Consider the following 13,395-nt stretch of genomic DNA (forward strand, 5'->3'; position numbering starts at 1 on the left):
CCTGCATCGTCTGCAAGAGAGTTGCTCGGAAAGTCGTTCCTTTTCTGAATAACTTCAACAATGAGATCCCGAAGGAACGTTGCTGTTGTCATAAACGGATAAAATGAGCGGTCGTGGTCACGAAGTCTGCTGCGTTATTCCGGCGTTAATTCGTGCCTCGAGAGCGTGTCCCATTTGTGATCGTACGCAAGTGGACCGGCGTTCAGTCAGGAACGCGCGACAGGTTCAGGTGTGTTCAAGAGAAAGAGAGAGAGAGAGAGAGAGAGAAAGAGAGAACGGGAGAAAGAGAGAGAAAGAGAAGGTTGTTCCGTGGCGCAGAAGCGTACACGTACGCGGGGCCAGAACGCAGCAGCGGGCCCGTGTGTAAGAGAAAGACGCGGTCAGCCAGCGGTGATTCCATTCACTGATTGAAATCTTCGTCCATTTGTCACTGTCAAGAAGGTGGCGATAGCCTCTCTTCTCTACCGTTCGTTCTCTCGTTCTCCCTCCGCGGTTCGTTCTCCGTCGCTCTCCCGTCCGCAGACTGCCCACACGCTGCTCGATGCTCGATGCCATTATTATTTGAACGCGAGTCCATGCTTAACGACCAATCGACGCGCCGGATATTAATTTCTTATCGATTTTCCCGTGCCGGGCCACTGATCGACCGGCTCGCCATGTCGATCCGCAACGGACCCGCCATTTTAACGAACCGCGAACGCTGTTCGCGTACATCGCGACGCAACATCATTTTCCTCGACCAATAATTCGTCACCGTTGCTTCGCGATTTCTCTCCGTACCCCATAGAACCGTCGCCTAGTTTCGATTTGTCACGCGAAGATTAACTCGATCACGGTTTTAAACGCTGAACCTAAACACAGTCGAAACGATCAATTTTTTAATTTACAATTCTGCAAACTTCGGACTGTTTTAAAAATAATAAAATAAAATAAAAACTTTGCAAATTCTAATTAAATTCCATCGCACACCAGTTACTATTATTGCTCGGTAGGTTCGGTGTTTAATAGCGTTCAGTAGGTTTTATCGCGAACGATTCATTATGGATGCTTGTCTAGATAAAGTTTTAGCAGGTTTCTAGTTTTAGCACGCGGTTTGAAATTTATTCGTGGATCGTAGTCGCTACGGGATCAGGTTTTCGGAGCGACAAATGGCATTTCGATTCGATGACGTGGTCGATTGGATGAACGAGTGTTAGACTCACCTCGGGGGACGCGACGGTGATCCGACGTTGATCCTGCAGGCCTTACACCGGCGAGACGAAACCACTGCCCATCGACTGCGATCTGGAACCGTTGGGATTCGAGTGTTAGTTCCTTCCAGTGGGTCAACGTGACGATTTCGTTGTTTGTATCTTAAGTGATTCGTCGTTCCTCCTTAATTCACGCGAAGTTAATCAAGGTGCAAGAAATAGGCAATTTTTCTAAACACTGAACATTCAGAAGGAACGTAGTTGGTTGTAGACACATAATCTTTAATCGGACATATGGTTTCTGGCTGTACTTTTACATTCTAAACATTCATTTTTCTTCGATTCGAACATAAGTTTGACAATGGTAGACATATAAACTCATAAAAAATTTTGTAAAAAGTCAATCCTTTCAAAACCTGATATATATCAACAGAATTTTTCAGAATTTCTCATATTACGTTTTATTCAGGCATTCTTCTAGACCAGGGGTGTCAAACTCGCGGCCCGAGATGAACATTTTTGATGTCAAGTATCAGGACGTAAACAATAATTTAACTTTATGTATGTGTTTATTACAATGTACTAGTCAAAATAAAAATATTTGTTTCTATGAACATTGACTTTTTTTTGCGGCCCACCGCATTATTTGGCCCAAGTTAGCTTTTGAGTTTGACACCCCTGTTGTAGACTGTGCAACAGAGAAATTACAACTTGTGCACGCGCACTATATGTACTCTAGAACAAGGATCTCATTTAACCGTTTGCGTACCAGATGGTTCTGATATATTATTAACGCAGCGTTTCCATATTGGTCAAAATGGAGAAACCGCATTACTTGTGGGCTGACCCAATAGTTCAAATTACGAATTCCTTGTTGAGAATGAAGTCGAAAGTTTCATGCTTTGAGACAAGAATCATGTTTTGGCGGTATTGTGAATAATGGAAGAGTGAGGGAAAAGAAAGGGAGCGTTTCATCTTGGTCCCGATAGAGGACTCTTCGGTAAAGCTATCTAACGGGCCCTGCCTTAACCGTTTGCGTACCAGATGGTTCTGAAAAAGCAGGATCGAAAAGCGTCGAAGAGCGCGATAGCGCTCCTTCGATTATGTGTCGAAAAAAGCCGTAAAACATCAAATAAAACGTTACGAATGAAAATATATATATACTATTAATTTAGAATAGGCAACAACAAAATGCAAATTGGATTACTGACAGCGATGCGACGCGCGACGTATACACGCGTCTGAAAGACCGAGCACGTTTCGACAGATTTCGGGTGGGCCGTAAGTCGTCTGTTTCGGCCAAATGCCCTGGCTTTTCTCGACAGAAAATCTGAAGAGCGCAAAAGTGGCTCGTGGTACGCAAACGGTTAACACCATGACGTAGGTCAGCAGGGCTAGCAGTGGCCTGTTCAGCATCAATGTCTTCCGATCGAATTTACGTTTAAGCTTCTTGCGCCACAAAAAAAAGATATAGATTTCCTTGTTTTCTAAAAAAAAGTTCTAATCAATCCGACCGTGAAGATAGGTTAAATTATATATATATATATATTATTTATATTAATAGGTTATTTAACCCATTAATAGGCTAAATTAAGAGAGTTGAAAATTCGGATGAAAACGAAGAAACTTCTGAAACAGCCGAAGATCGCGAAAAGTCGGACCGAGTTAGTCAAGACTTGTAGACTCACCCCTTGTAGAACGGTTTGAACGCAGTGGTAGCCTCCGTGGGCGGCAGGCTGGCAGTGGTTTGGTGCTGGTGCAGGATCGAGTTCTGTCCCGCGGACGAGAAGTCCTTGTGCGGGGAGGCCTGCAGCCTGGAGCTGAAGGAGGACGCGCTGCTTGCGGAGCCGGAGCTCGTGGACAGGTACCCGGTGGCCGGGTGGCTAGCCGCGTACGGGTTGGGATTACCGTTGGTCGTGGTGTTGCCGTTGCCAGTGGTACAGTATCCGGCCGGCGGCGCCTGGATCACTCCATTCGGTGTAGCCACCTTCATGTTGGGCGGTGTCTGGGGTGGAGTGTCCGTACCAACCTCGGGAAACCCCGCCGCCGCCGAGGAGGACGCGCTCGAGCTCGATCCGGACGAGGAATTCGGGTTGTAATGCAGCTGCCCACCGGACGAGGACGACAAGAACCCGCCGTACCTCGTTGCAGCGCTCGAATAGGGGGCGGTTGCCGCCGCCGAGGGGCTCATGGAGGCGGACGATGGTAAAGCGAACGAGCTCAGGTTCCCTCCTCCGCCCCCGGCGCCGGTGTTACCGCCGCCGCCTGCGGAGCCGAGCCAAGGTTGCTGGGAATGATGGTGGTGGCCTTGGTTCGGCAGGTGATGTTGCTGCTGGCCGTAGTGCTGTTGATGGTGCAGGTGGTGGTACTGTTGATGATGGGGGTGGGAGGGTGGCGGCGGCGTTTTGCAGGCGGCCGTGTCCGCCAGGGACCAGATCTTCGGCTTGGTGGCCGGGATCGGTACCCCGGCCGCGCTGCAGTCGGACTTTATGCCCTCGTCCTTGAGGTGGTCCTCACCGGCGTAGCCTTGGTGATGGTGGTGGTGGTGCTGCATCGCGTGATGAAAGGGATGCTCGCTCCGCCGCGGGTCCTCCTCCAGGTCCAGGTCGTCCTCGTCGTCCAGGTCCTTCTCGTGCTGCAAGTGCTCCGCCTTCACGTGCCTCATCGGCTCTGCAAACACACCGTTCACCGCTAATTTAGTAAATTGACGGGCTGGCCGATTGGGACAGCTCGATGGCTCGTGGACCGCGGCGGATCCACTTAAAAGCGCGGCGAATAGGGCAGTCGTTTTCCGCGGAACTAAATAGAAAATTCAGCACGGCCAGGGGGGGGGGGCGAGCCGTATTTCATGGGGTCTCGCGCCCCCTCGGCGATGTCAGAATTAATGGTTTATAATCCCTGGTGTGAAAGCGAGAGATCCACGCGAGAGTCACTGTATCGGAGCCGGCGAGGGATCGGTAGGAAGCTGCGACTCCTTCCTCCCTCGCTCGGTTAAGCTGTAAGGGATGCTGTGAAAAAAAGGGAGCGGAGCCTTCAACCACTTTGAGGCGCGAGAGATTTTAGCTTCCCCTCGAGGCAGAGAGCCGCCGGCCGGGGTAGAATAGGGAAGCTCTGTATCCTCTGTCCCTGTCCCGTGTTTCCAGCCTCGACTCTCTCGCGCTCCGTCTCTCCGCCGGCCGAGCCTCTCGGGGCACTCTAGGATCGTCCCGAGCGTCTGCCAGCTAGCCAGCCAGCCATCCAGTCGAGCCAGCCAGTCAGTCAGGGGTGAGAATTTCATTAAGAGGTTCGAATGAGTCGGCAGAGGGTTTACTTGATGGGTCGTCAAGCGATAATTCCCAAGCTAGAAGGGGCAGCTAACCCCCGCCGTCAAAGAGTGAAAGAGAGACGGAACGAGAGGGTACGAACAGGATGGACGAGCGCCGGGAAAGAGAGAGAGAGCCACAGGGAAACAGAGAGTTTAGGTTTAGGGTGCGCGCGACCCCCCTATAAAGGGAACCTTATGGGCCAACTAAATAGATACCACCGTCGAGTCCACAAGTGGCTCTTTAACTTTTGACCCCCTTTTATCAGACGTTAATCTCATAATCTTCGCGCTGCTCTGTATCTCCGCTAACGACGCGAATTGCGAGGGATTAAATTCCGGAATTTCCGAATTCGTCAGCGATAGAAATTGGAAGATCTTGTTTGTATTCAGGGTCGCTAGAAGCCGCGAAAAAAACCGAATGGCAGAGTATATCTTACTGTGGCAACCCTCCCGCACTCGTGACCGTCTGAAGTGACTGGAAGCGAGGTCCGAAGCGAAGGCCAGCCGAACCGGGCAACATGGAAATTCATGAGGGTTAAGGAACCTCTTGAATTTCGCAAACCCCCCTCGCGAAACCTGCTGCTATATTACGAGTGCTGTTGTCCGAGGTATTATTCTCGGTGATGAATGACTCCGAATCTTGAATGGAGCGAGATAAACACGAAATAGCCAGTTGATAAATAAACGTGCTTGATCGGAACCCTCGACCAGATTTTCTTTACGCTTCAAATCCTGTACCGCGTTGCCTAGATTCATCGGGTTTTTCATTTCCGAAGGTTAACGTATGTTCAATATACAGTAAATTCTCCCTAATCGACGCTCGAATTGCCCATTTTTGTGTACCATCTGAACTTGAACAATTAGAGAGAATTTACTGTAACACATTCGAAGACATCGAACGCGAATAGCACAGTCTACAAAAGATTTCAAGGTCCAAAGATCGATGCTACGCCTGCTACAACATAAACGACTTTACCAGTCTATTGAGAACAGCTGAGAAATATTATAATCGTTTCAACGCACGATGCAATTATAGCAAGCAATTCCAGACGGGATAAATAAATACCCAACAGAATCGAGTTCGCCGAAGCCACCCAAGTCTGCCCACCATCCCCTACGAAGCTCAACGTCCGGGAGCCCAGAATCGCAAAAATGGCAGTGTAGCCGAGTCAGTCCCGCGGTCGAAAGCAAGGACCACCAGCCCAGATATTCATACTCGGCCACAAATCACGCGTGTCCGGGGAACACCGGCGACGGCGGAATAGAAAACAAATCGGTCTGGCGCGGGTCGCCGGTATTTCGCGGAGGGCTTACTTCCGAGGCAGTCCTTTAAAATTACGAGTAGGAGGAGGCCGAGCATCGCGGGACGCGTCACGCAGCCTGGTCGCAACACCTAAATGTCCCGAATCGAAGGGGCCCTGGCTAGGGTGGCGAGCGGGAATGACAGAGGCGAAAGAACGAGTGGGACGGTTGGACGAGGGAAGAGGAGCGACGGAGAGGAACGATATTGGCCAATGTGCGGTGGGGTAATGGTGGCCATAGGAGGGTCCGTACCATTCGTCTCGCCGCGGGCGCCGATACATCACCGTACCTCGAACCACCGGCTCTCTCTCTGCCGTGTATCTATATACATCCGCGTATGTATACATACACGCGCATGTATACATATATTTGTATATATATGGAGCCCGTGGCACGGAGTGTATATGGTCCTACGGATGGCTACTCAGCCCGGGCGCACCCTCTGCCTCTCTCGCCCACAGAGAGACACGCTTAGGGAGAGGAAGGAGAGCGAGCAAGAGAGAGGGAGAGAGAGGGAGAGAGAGAGAGAGCGAGCGAGAGAGAAAGAGAGCAAGAGAGCGCACACTCGCTCTCGGCGTCTGCTCTCGCACACACACCCCATGGTGAAAGCGTCGTGCCGGAGCGTGTGGACGCGAGAGGCCACGTACCAATACCCATGAACCGGGCCGGTCCACCGGGGGACCAAACCGAAGGCCATTAATCTCTTCGCGCGGCAACCCGCAACCCGTCACTGTGTTTACCCACATGTGAACCATTATGTCCGCCTCCGCGATATAGACCCCGACACACGCAGTCCCGGACTAGCAAGCGAATTTCTAACTTGCCGTTTCCGGCCGATCGCCAAAATGGTTGAATAAGTAGCCCGACGTCGCTTTGGCGAGACCGGAACGGTGAACGCCAGGTAATCGAATTTCCAGCGACAAATTCGAATCGCGTCGAACACTGCGAGAGTTACGGGATTTTGGGGGTGGATCGGATATCCTTTGACCATTTCGGTACTTGCTCGAGTCTAGTAGAAAGATGTTCGTGCGAGATTCCAGCGAGCAGAATCATTTTTGTGGCAGAATGTATTGTTACTATAGCTAGAGTAATTATACTATAATGTTCGAACGATATTGAGCGCAGTATTCGAACTGTGACAGAAAAAGGGAAACGCATCTTCCAATTCCATTTAAAATTTCCATCGTCGTCAAAATGTAAAAATTGTTCGCTCGGATAAGAAATATAATACCGTGTTCAGAAGATCAAACATTCTCTTCTGTTCTAAAAAGCACGACTTTATGCAAGTATGGCGGTTGTGAGCGCCATTTAGTGACTCACACTCGAATGCGACTGCAGATTGTATCGTATTTGCCGATCGACGCGTAACTTTTAGATTTTTAAATATTATCTCGAAAGGAGGAATAGGTGTCTTTAATTTTGATTCGAGGACGTTTTATTACGAAAAAGATTTTCGGTATCTCCGATGGAGACGATTCGAGCACGATGTAGGATTAGCTGACGCTTGCCCGGACTATAATATTCTAACCGGTATCCGTGCCAAGACAAACATTTCAGCCTCCACCGATATCAGCGGCTCTAAAGTGTTCCCGGCGGTCTATAAAGATTCGAAGCGCAAAGGGGTGAAATTTATGTGAGGGATGAAACAAGGCGAGGCGTCTCGGAAACGAAGAAAAGTTGACGATGTTTGGATAGTCCGAGATTGTTTTGCCTGGTCCTCGACGAACGATTTGTGCAGCTGCGCCTAGCCGGTGAAAGATTCCCGCGACTACACAGGCTACTCGAACATGTATGCTTCTCATTCTCCATTTTGTCCACTCTAGCGGACGATTCTGGCCAACCCCCCCCCCCCCAACACACCTACACTTTCGATCGCATTTGTTTCTATTGCAGCACATTGTTCCAAAAGTTCCTTATGTAATGCGTGATCTTGATGCCAGCATGTTCAGAGGCAACAAAAGCATGTGTGAACAGTAATAATCTTGGATTACTTCTTAAAGAATGTTTACCTTGAACAAGATTTTAACTTAAAGTGTATTCTGCAAAATTACAAAAGTTTATACGTCATTCGGAGAGTAAGTGTAACAATTGAGCCGTTTATTTTGAAAGTGGCATAAGTCACTTTACCGTAATGAAAAGTGGTGATTTTTTAATATTTATACGAAATTATTTATACCGAGAAAAATATCAGTATCCTGAGATAACAAATAGAAGTATTAATATTATATATACCATATATATTATTACCATATTTTGAAACGTGTTAAAACGCAAACCCTTAAACATATCGACTTAAAAACAAAGTGAATTATGCCACTTTCAAAATAAACGGCTCAATTGGTGCCTCAAGACAAGTCTTCCATACAAAACAGACGAAGCTACGTCTTCCTAAATTCTTCACCTAGAACCAAACTACGCTACCAAAACCTACATTCTACCTAGAACAATTATAAACAATTTCATTCTTTCCTAAAGATCCCGATGTAATAATTATCCATCACGAGGGTTAAATACAAGGATCTATCGGCAGCTTCCAAAACCGAGCGGATCCTCGGAGGGGCGACAAAATCCCTTACAGATAAGAGCTAGGGGGGAGCCACCCCAAATATTTGTCTTGGAGAAAAATCGATGAGGTCTTCTCGCGGCTGAGAGCCAGGCAGGTTCACCGTGCCGAGATGAAGAAGTATTTAATGGAAATCGCGGGAAGAGTTGTAAAATCAGTTGTACGGCTGATGTAGCAGGCCGGGCCCGGCCTCGGTGGCGGTGTTTATGCGTCGCAGGAATCTCGCTGCCGATCGGCCCGAGCGATCCATGTAGGGTGAGGTCGTACGGTTCGGCTTATTGTCAGCGGAATGGATGCTTGCGCAATATCAGGAACGCCGTCCGATGGCCACTCGATATCGGGGAAGCTGGTCACGCTAACTATACACGCCACCAGCGCGCCGGGTCGAGCCGAGATCGGTATGTTTCCTCGCGGGCGGGTTCAACCCTCGGGGCGGGTTGCGGCGGGTCTTTGCCGTTGGAAACTCGCGAAAGGTAATCGGTAATCGCGCAGCGTTCCTCCGGTGGCTCGCGATGTTTCCGAGCATTCTTGCAGAGGTGGATGCCTGGACGACACACGCGACACCGGATCGGCAACCGTTTAATCGGGCTTAATTGCCACACGCGCGACTGCTTATTGACTAAACTTCGGCCGTCACGCGGCTGCGATTGAGACATAGTTCTCGTTCGCTGCGCGAACAGAGGGGTTTAGCGAGATAGGGGAGCTGCTTCGAATAATTAGGGACCGTTTACGAGAACGACTTTGTCGTTCTCCGAGGTAATTAAGCCCACGGCGGTGTCTCTGCGACGGAGGGATTCTGATTGGATCGGGGGGGTTTGATGAATTTATGACGCCGCGTAATCCTGATCTTTGTATCTTATTCAACGGTGTTGCAGATCAAATCGAGGACAGGGATAGTGCGAATTATTTATCGATCGCTGGTCTCGGTAGAAAGTTAGTTAAAAGTAATTTCTACTGTTTTTAAAATCGATGCGAAATGTTCGCGTTGCTACTATAGGTAATTTAGTCCACATACGATGCTCTTTAGACAACATTTTCGGTGTATTATATCGTTAACTAAATCCGTGTCTAAAGCACTTTATGAAAGGACACATTATTTAGGAAGAAATTCTTAATTCTAACGAAGTTCCAAATAAAAGTACATGAAAGAATAGTTTTACAATAAGCAGGATCTTTTATTGTGATAAATGTCAGATCACGATCTGACCGTCGATAATAATAATTACAAAGAATGAACAGAAACGAGCCAATAAACAAAGAAAGACCGAATTAAAATCGATAAAAATGTATTACAAACAAAATATATTAAAGAAAGTTACGCCAGGAGTATTCGTGGTACCCTGACCAGTGACGAACGATTTGGCATCGCGAACTGTTTAAACATGTCGAGTGTGAGAATTGCACTTACCATTCTCTTCGAGGCCCCTCCTCGCCTCCTCGCCGACCCTGTCGCCCTGATTGTCCCCCGCTAGGTCGTCCTTCTCCTTGTTATCCTCCGAGTCCGTGAGAACCGCGTCGTCGTCATCGTCCGTCTTGTTCTTCGGCTCCCATGTCATCTTGTTCTCTTTCTTGAGGCGCCGTCGCGCGTTGGCGAACCAAGTCGAGACCTGCGTCAGCGTCATCTTCGTGATGATCGCGAGCATGATTTTCTCGCCCTTCGTCGGGTACGGGTTCTTCTTGTGCTCGTTCAGCCAGGCCTTCAAGGTCGCCGTCGACTCCCTCGTCGCGTTCTTCCGCCGCGCTGCCAAGTCGTATCCGGCGCCATATCTGAAACGCCAGGACAATATGCATTATTCATTGCACGTATCGCTCGCAAAAGTGGACGCGGTTGCTAGATAAACTCATTAAATGTGCTGTTAAAAGAACCGCTGTTTCATTTTGATCGCATATCTTCTTAGCCGATCTTGTTTATTTGCTTTTCTAATTGTCGGCGATAATTTCGTGAATTCGCGACGATTGCCGTCAAGTTCTTTGGATTTTCGGTATACTTCGTTTCCAATAAGTTAGATAAAGATGCTGATCGAGACATATAATTGGTAATGAAAACGACTGCACTCATGTTTGAAATAATTGCATGCTATTTGTTCCAACGTAGTATTCGAGTAGAACCTATGAATAATTTTTTAACGCTATATGACTCGGTATAACTACGAAGTCACATATCTATTTATCTTGTTTTTTAGCCACAATGTTGCAAAGATATCTTGCTCTGTTGCTTTCTCTTCATAATTAGGGGGATTATGCATGATTATAAACTGGTTTTATAAACTGGTTTTACATTATAAACTCTTTGGATTTGTTAATTCGTCGTTAATTTTCATGCGAAGATTGATATTTTCTGGTTTTTAATTAACTTATGAATAGACCGCGGATTTTTATGCGAAATAAAAATTGTCCAACTTGATTGCGAGAAACGTAAATCAGATGAAAATATGTTTCCACTTTTAATAATTTTAATAAATTACGTGTAATATAAAAATATATTCTCAGATTCTTCTCATGTCTTTACAATTTTGCTTCTGACCCGATCATTTGTTTCAAAAATGCATAAAATCCGTGATCTACTTATGAGAGTTATTTTCTTCCTCGTTAATTTTTATGTATTGCGTAACTTATTTATACAATTCCTTTTAAGCTAGTCTTTCCTATTCAGGTCACCATCGGCGTCGTCGTTTTATGCAATACGTTACGGAGCCTAAACCATCTTCTACCGTCAACTACAGTTCATCTAATAATTTTCTTTAAACATTCCTAATAATTCTGTGCGAAACGAAGATGAATACTAAAGCTACTACCACAGTCGTTTCATTAGACAACAATTTTAAACACTTCAAGCCTCCTAAGATAGGTTCCAGATGTCCTAAGACTCTTCGTTTAACCCCTTAATGCACAGTTTTTTTGAAAAAAGCCGGCCAAAAAAATCAATTTTTTTAAATGTAAAAAAACACAATTTAGAATGTTGTCTTGGCAAGAAAATTACAAAAATACAAAAATGATCAAAATTTTTATTGCAATTTTGGATTTTGATAACATTGCAGAAAATAGTCGAATATTGTAATATTACACGCACACACACACATCGACTTTTTTTATCTTTCTGTTAGAATTCCCATTTCAGAATAAACATTATTATCGGTAAAAATATTTATTTATACTTTTAAAACATAAATAATAACAATACCAGTATTTATAATATTTATTATTATATTTATATATATATATATATATATATATATTAATATTTATATTTTATTTTACATTATATTTTAGTAAAATATATATTGAAAAATGAGCGAATCAGAATCTGAATATGAATACGCTGTCGGAAAGCGGCTCACAAGGAAGAGATAAGTCGTCGTAAGTGATAAGTAGAAGAAGGATATATTTTATACTTGAATAAGCAAATGTTATAGCTTACAAACCCATGTAAATGATAAATATCAATAAAACGATTGTTCTTTTTTTGCTTTCACATTGTGAAAGTACAACATAAAGTACAACGCCGCTCGAATTATCTCGAGTGTGCACAGTTCGGCCAGTTTAGCGCGCTCGAGTTAACTCGAGCGTGCACGTTAAGGGGTTAAAATAAGAAAACAAATCTGAGAAGTTCATTTCGAAAAAGTAGTTTCCTCGTCGAAACGAGAACGGAAGACACCGGTCGCCGCGAAAGACCGGTCGCATTTCAATCGCGGGCCAATCGGGCGTGCGTCGAAAAACTTAATCATTGTTGAACATTTGTCGAGCCGGGGCACTCCACTCGAAAAGTGGTATCCTGTCGAGGGTGCGAATTCCCCGCAGATTTCGGCGAGTCCGAAGTGCTCGACGCGAGGCCCCAGCCTCCTAGATCTGGCCCCTCTCCCTGCGGGCTGCTCGCCGGAGCATCGAACCCTCCGGGATAAGGGGCGACATCCTACTGGGTCGAGGGTGATACTCCGGCAAATATATACGGAGAATAAACCCCCAGCGGCGGCGTGATTCCATCGAGCAACCCCCGGCACTCACTCGCCGTAATGGCGATTCGATCGATCCCCCCACCCCGTCCGCCTTCTCGTTCCCACCCCCTTCCCACCACCGCCTCGGCGGAGCTCTTTCTCGCTCGCCTATTCTTCGCCGGGTGTCCCGCTTCCTCCCCATTCGAGGACCCCACGCGAGGCTGTTATAGGTATGTACTATTATATACCGGAGCCTAAAATACCTATCGACGATCCATCGGCCGTGGAAGGGTGGCTAGTGGTAGTAGTGGTGCTAGCGGTAGTAGCGGCACCAGTGTTCGAGGCGGTGGTTACCGGCGACATTGTACCCGCACCGTGACGCGAGACCTGACGGGTACTCGAATGGAGGCCCTGTCACAGACGAGCAACAACGGCCTAATGAAAACCGTGCTCTGGGAACGGCTGCTGATTGGCCGATATTGCAGCGGACATCTTGTTCCAGGTAGATCCGGTTTGAATGAAGGAATTATTTCGGACGAAGATGTTTTGTCTACGATTTCAGGGCTATCGAGGGGAGGTTAAGAAACCTTGTTTCTTTATTTGTCGTTCAGAGTTTTTTTTATTGAACGAACAATTTGGCTTGATTCTGTCAATCGAGGTTGGTATCGTACCGAGAGATCTTTATGCATTTTTGTAAATTATTCTGTGGGGGTAGAACGAGGGTAAAATGTCTTTTGGTCGGTAGTAGATTTCTTGGTTGAAAATTAAAACGAATACGGAATTTAAAACGATGTCTAGAACGCTGCGAAGAATTCATTCTACAGGGTAAAAAGGTATATGACTTATAAATGGATGGTCGTTCACGTTGAGGGACATTAATGTTTCTTTTATTTCACGCGTTCTAATTTTTTTAGAATATCTACAGTCCACTCTGCAATGTTTCATTACGTTTCCACAACTGCATTCGCAATATACAGATTCCGAGTCAAGCGTAGGGGATGAAGTTAATGTATACAGGGTGGAGCACTTAAATGGGGACACTGAAATGTCCTAGTTATTTATGTTCACATAAAAAAGCTCATAATAAAATTACGCGCTCCTGAG

The 13,395-nt window shown here is 46.5% G+C and overlaps 1 protein-coding gene across 7 annotated transcripts in view; it reads right to left on the reverse strand.

Moving 5' to 3' along the window:
* LOC117221505 (homeobox protein caupolican) overlaps positions 1-13,395 on the reverse strand; it is a 195,389-nt gene that overhangs the window by 28,474 nt on the left and 153,520 nt on the right. For all 7 annotated transcript variants that reach the window (XM_076523315.1, XM_076523306.1, XM_076523301.1 and 4 more), the window contains exons 4-6: positions 9,768-10,126; positions 2,879-3,860; positions 1,203-1,284 (exon numbers count right to left, since the gene is read on the reverse strand). In XM_076523315.1, the coding sequence (XP_076379430.1) occupies positions 1,245-1,284; positions 2,879-3,860; positions 9,768-10,126 (1,381 nt within the window). In that variant the 3' untranslated portion in view covers positions 1,203-1,244. The remainder of the gene's footprint in view (positions 1-1,202; positions 1,285-2,878; positions 3,861-9,767; positions 10,127-13,395) is intronic.

This window comes from Megalopta genalis, chromosome 1 (assembly GCF_051020955.1).
Source record: "Megalopta genalis isolate 19385.01 chromosome 1, iyMegGena1_principal, whole genome shotgun sequence".
NCBI lineage: Eukaryota > Metazoa > Arthropoda > Insecta > Hymenoptera > Halictidae > Megalopta > Megalopta genalis.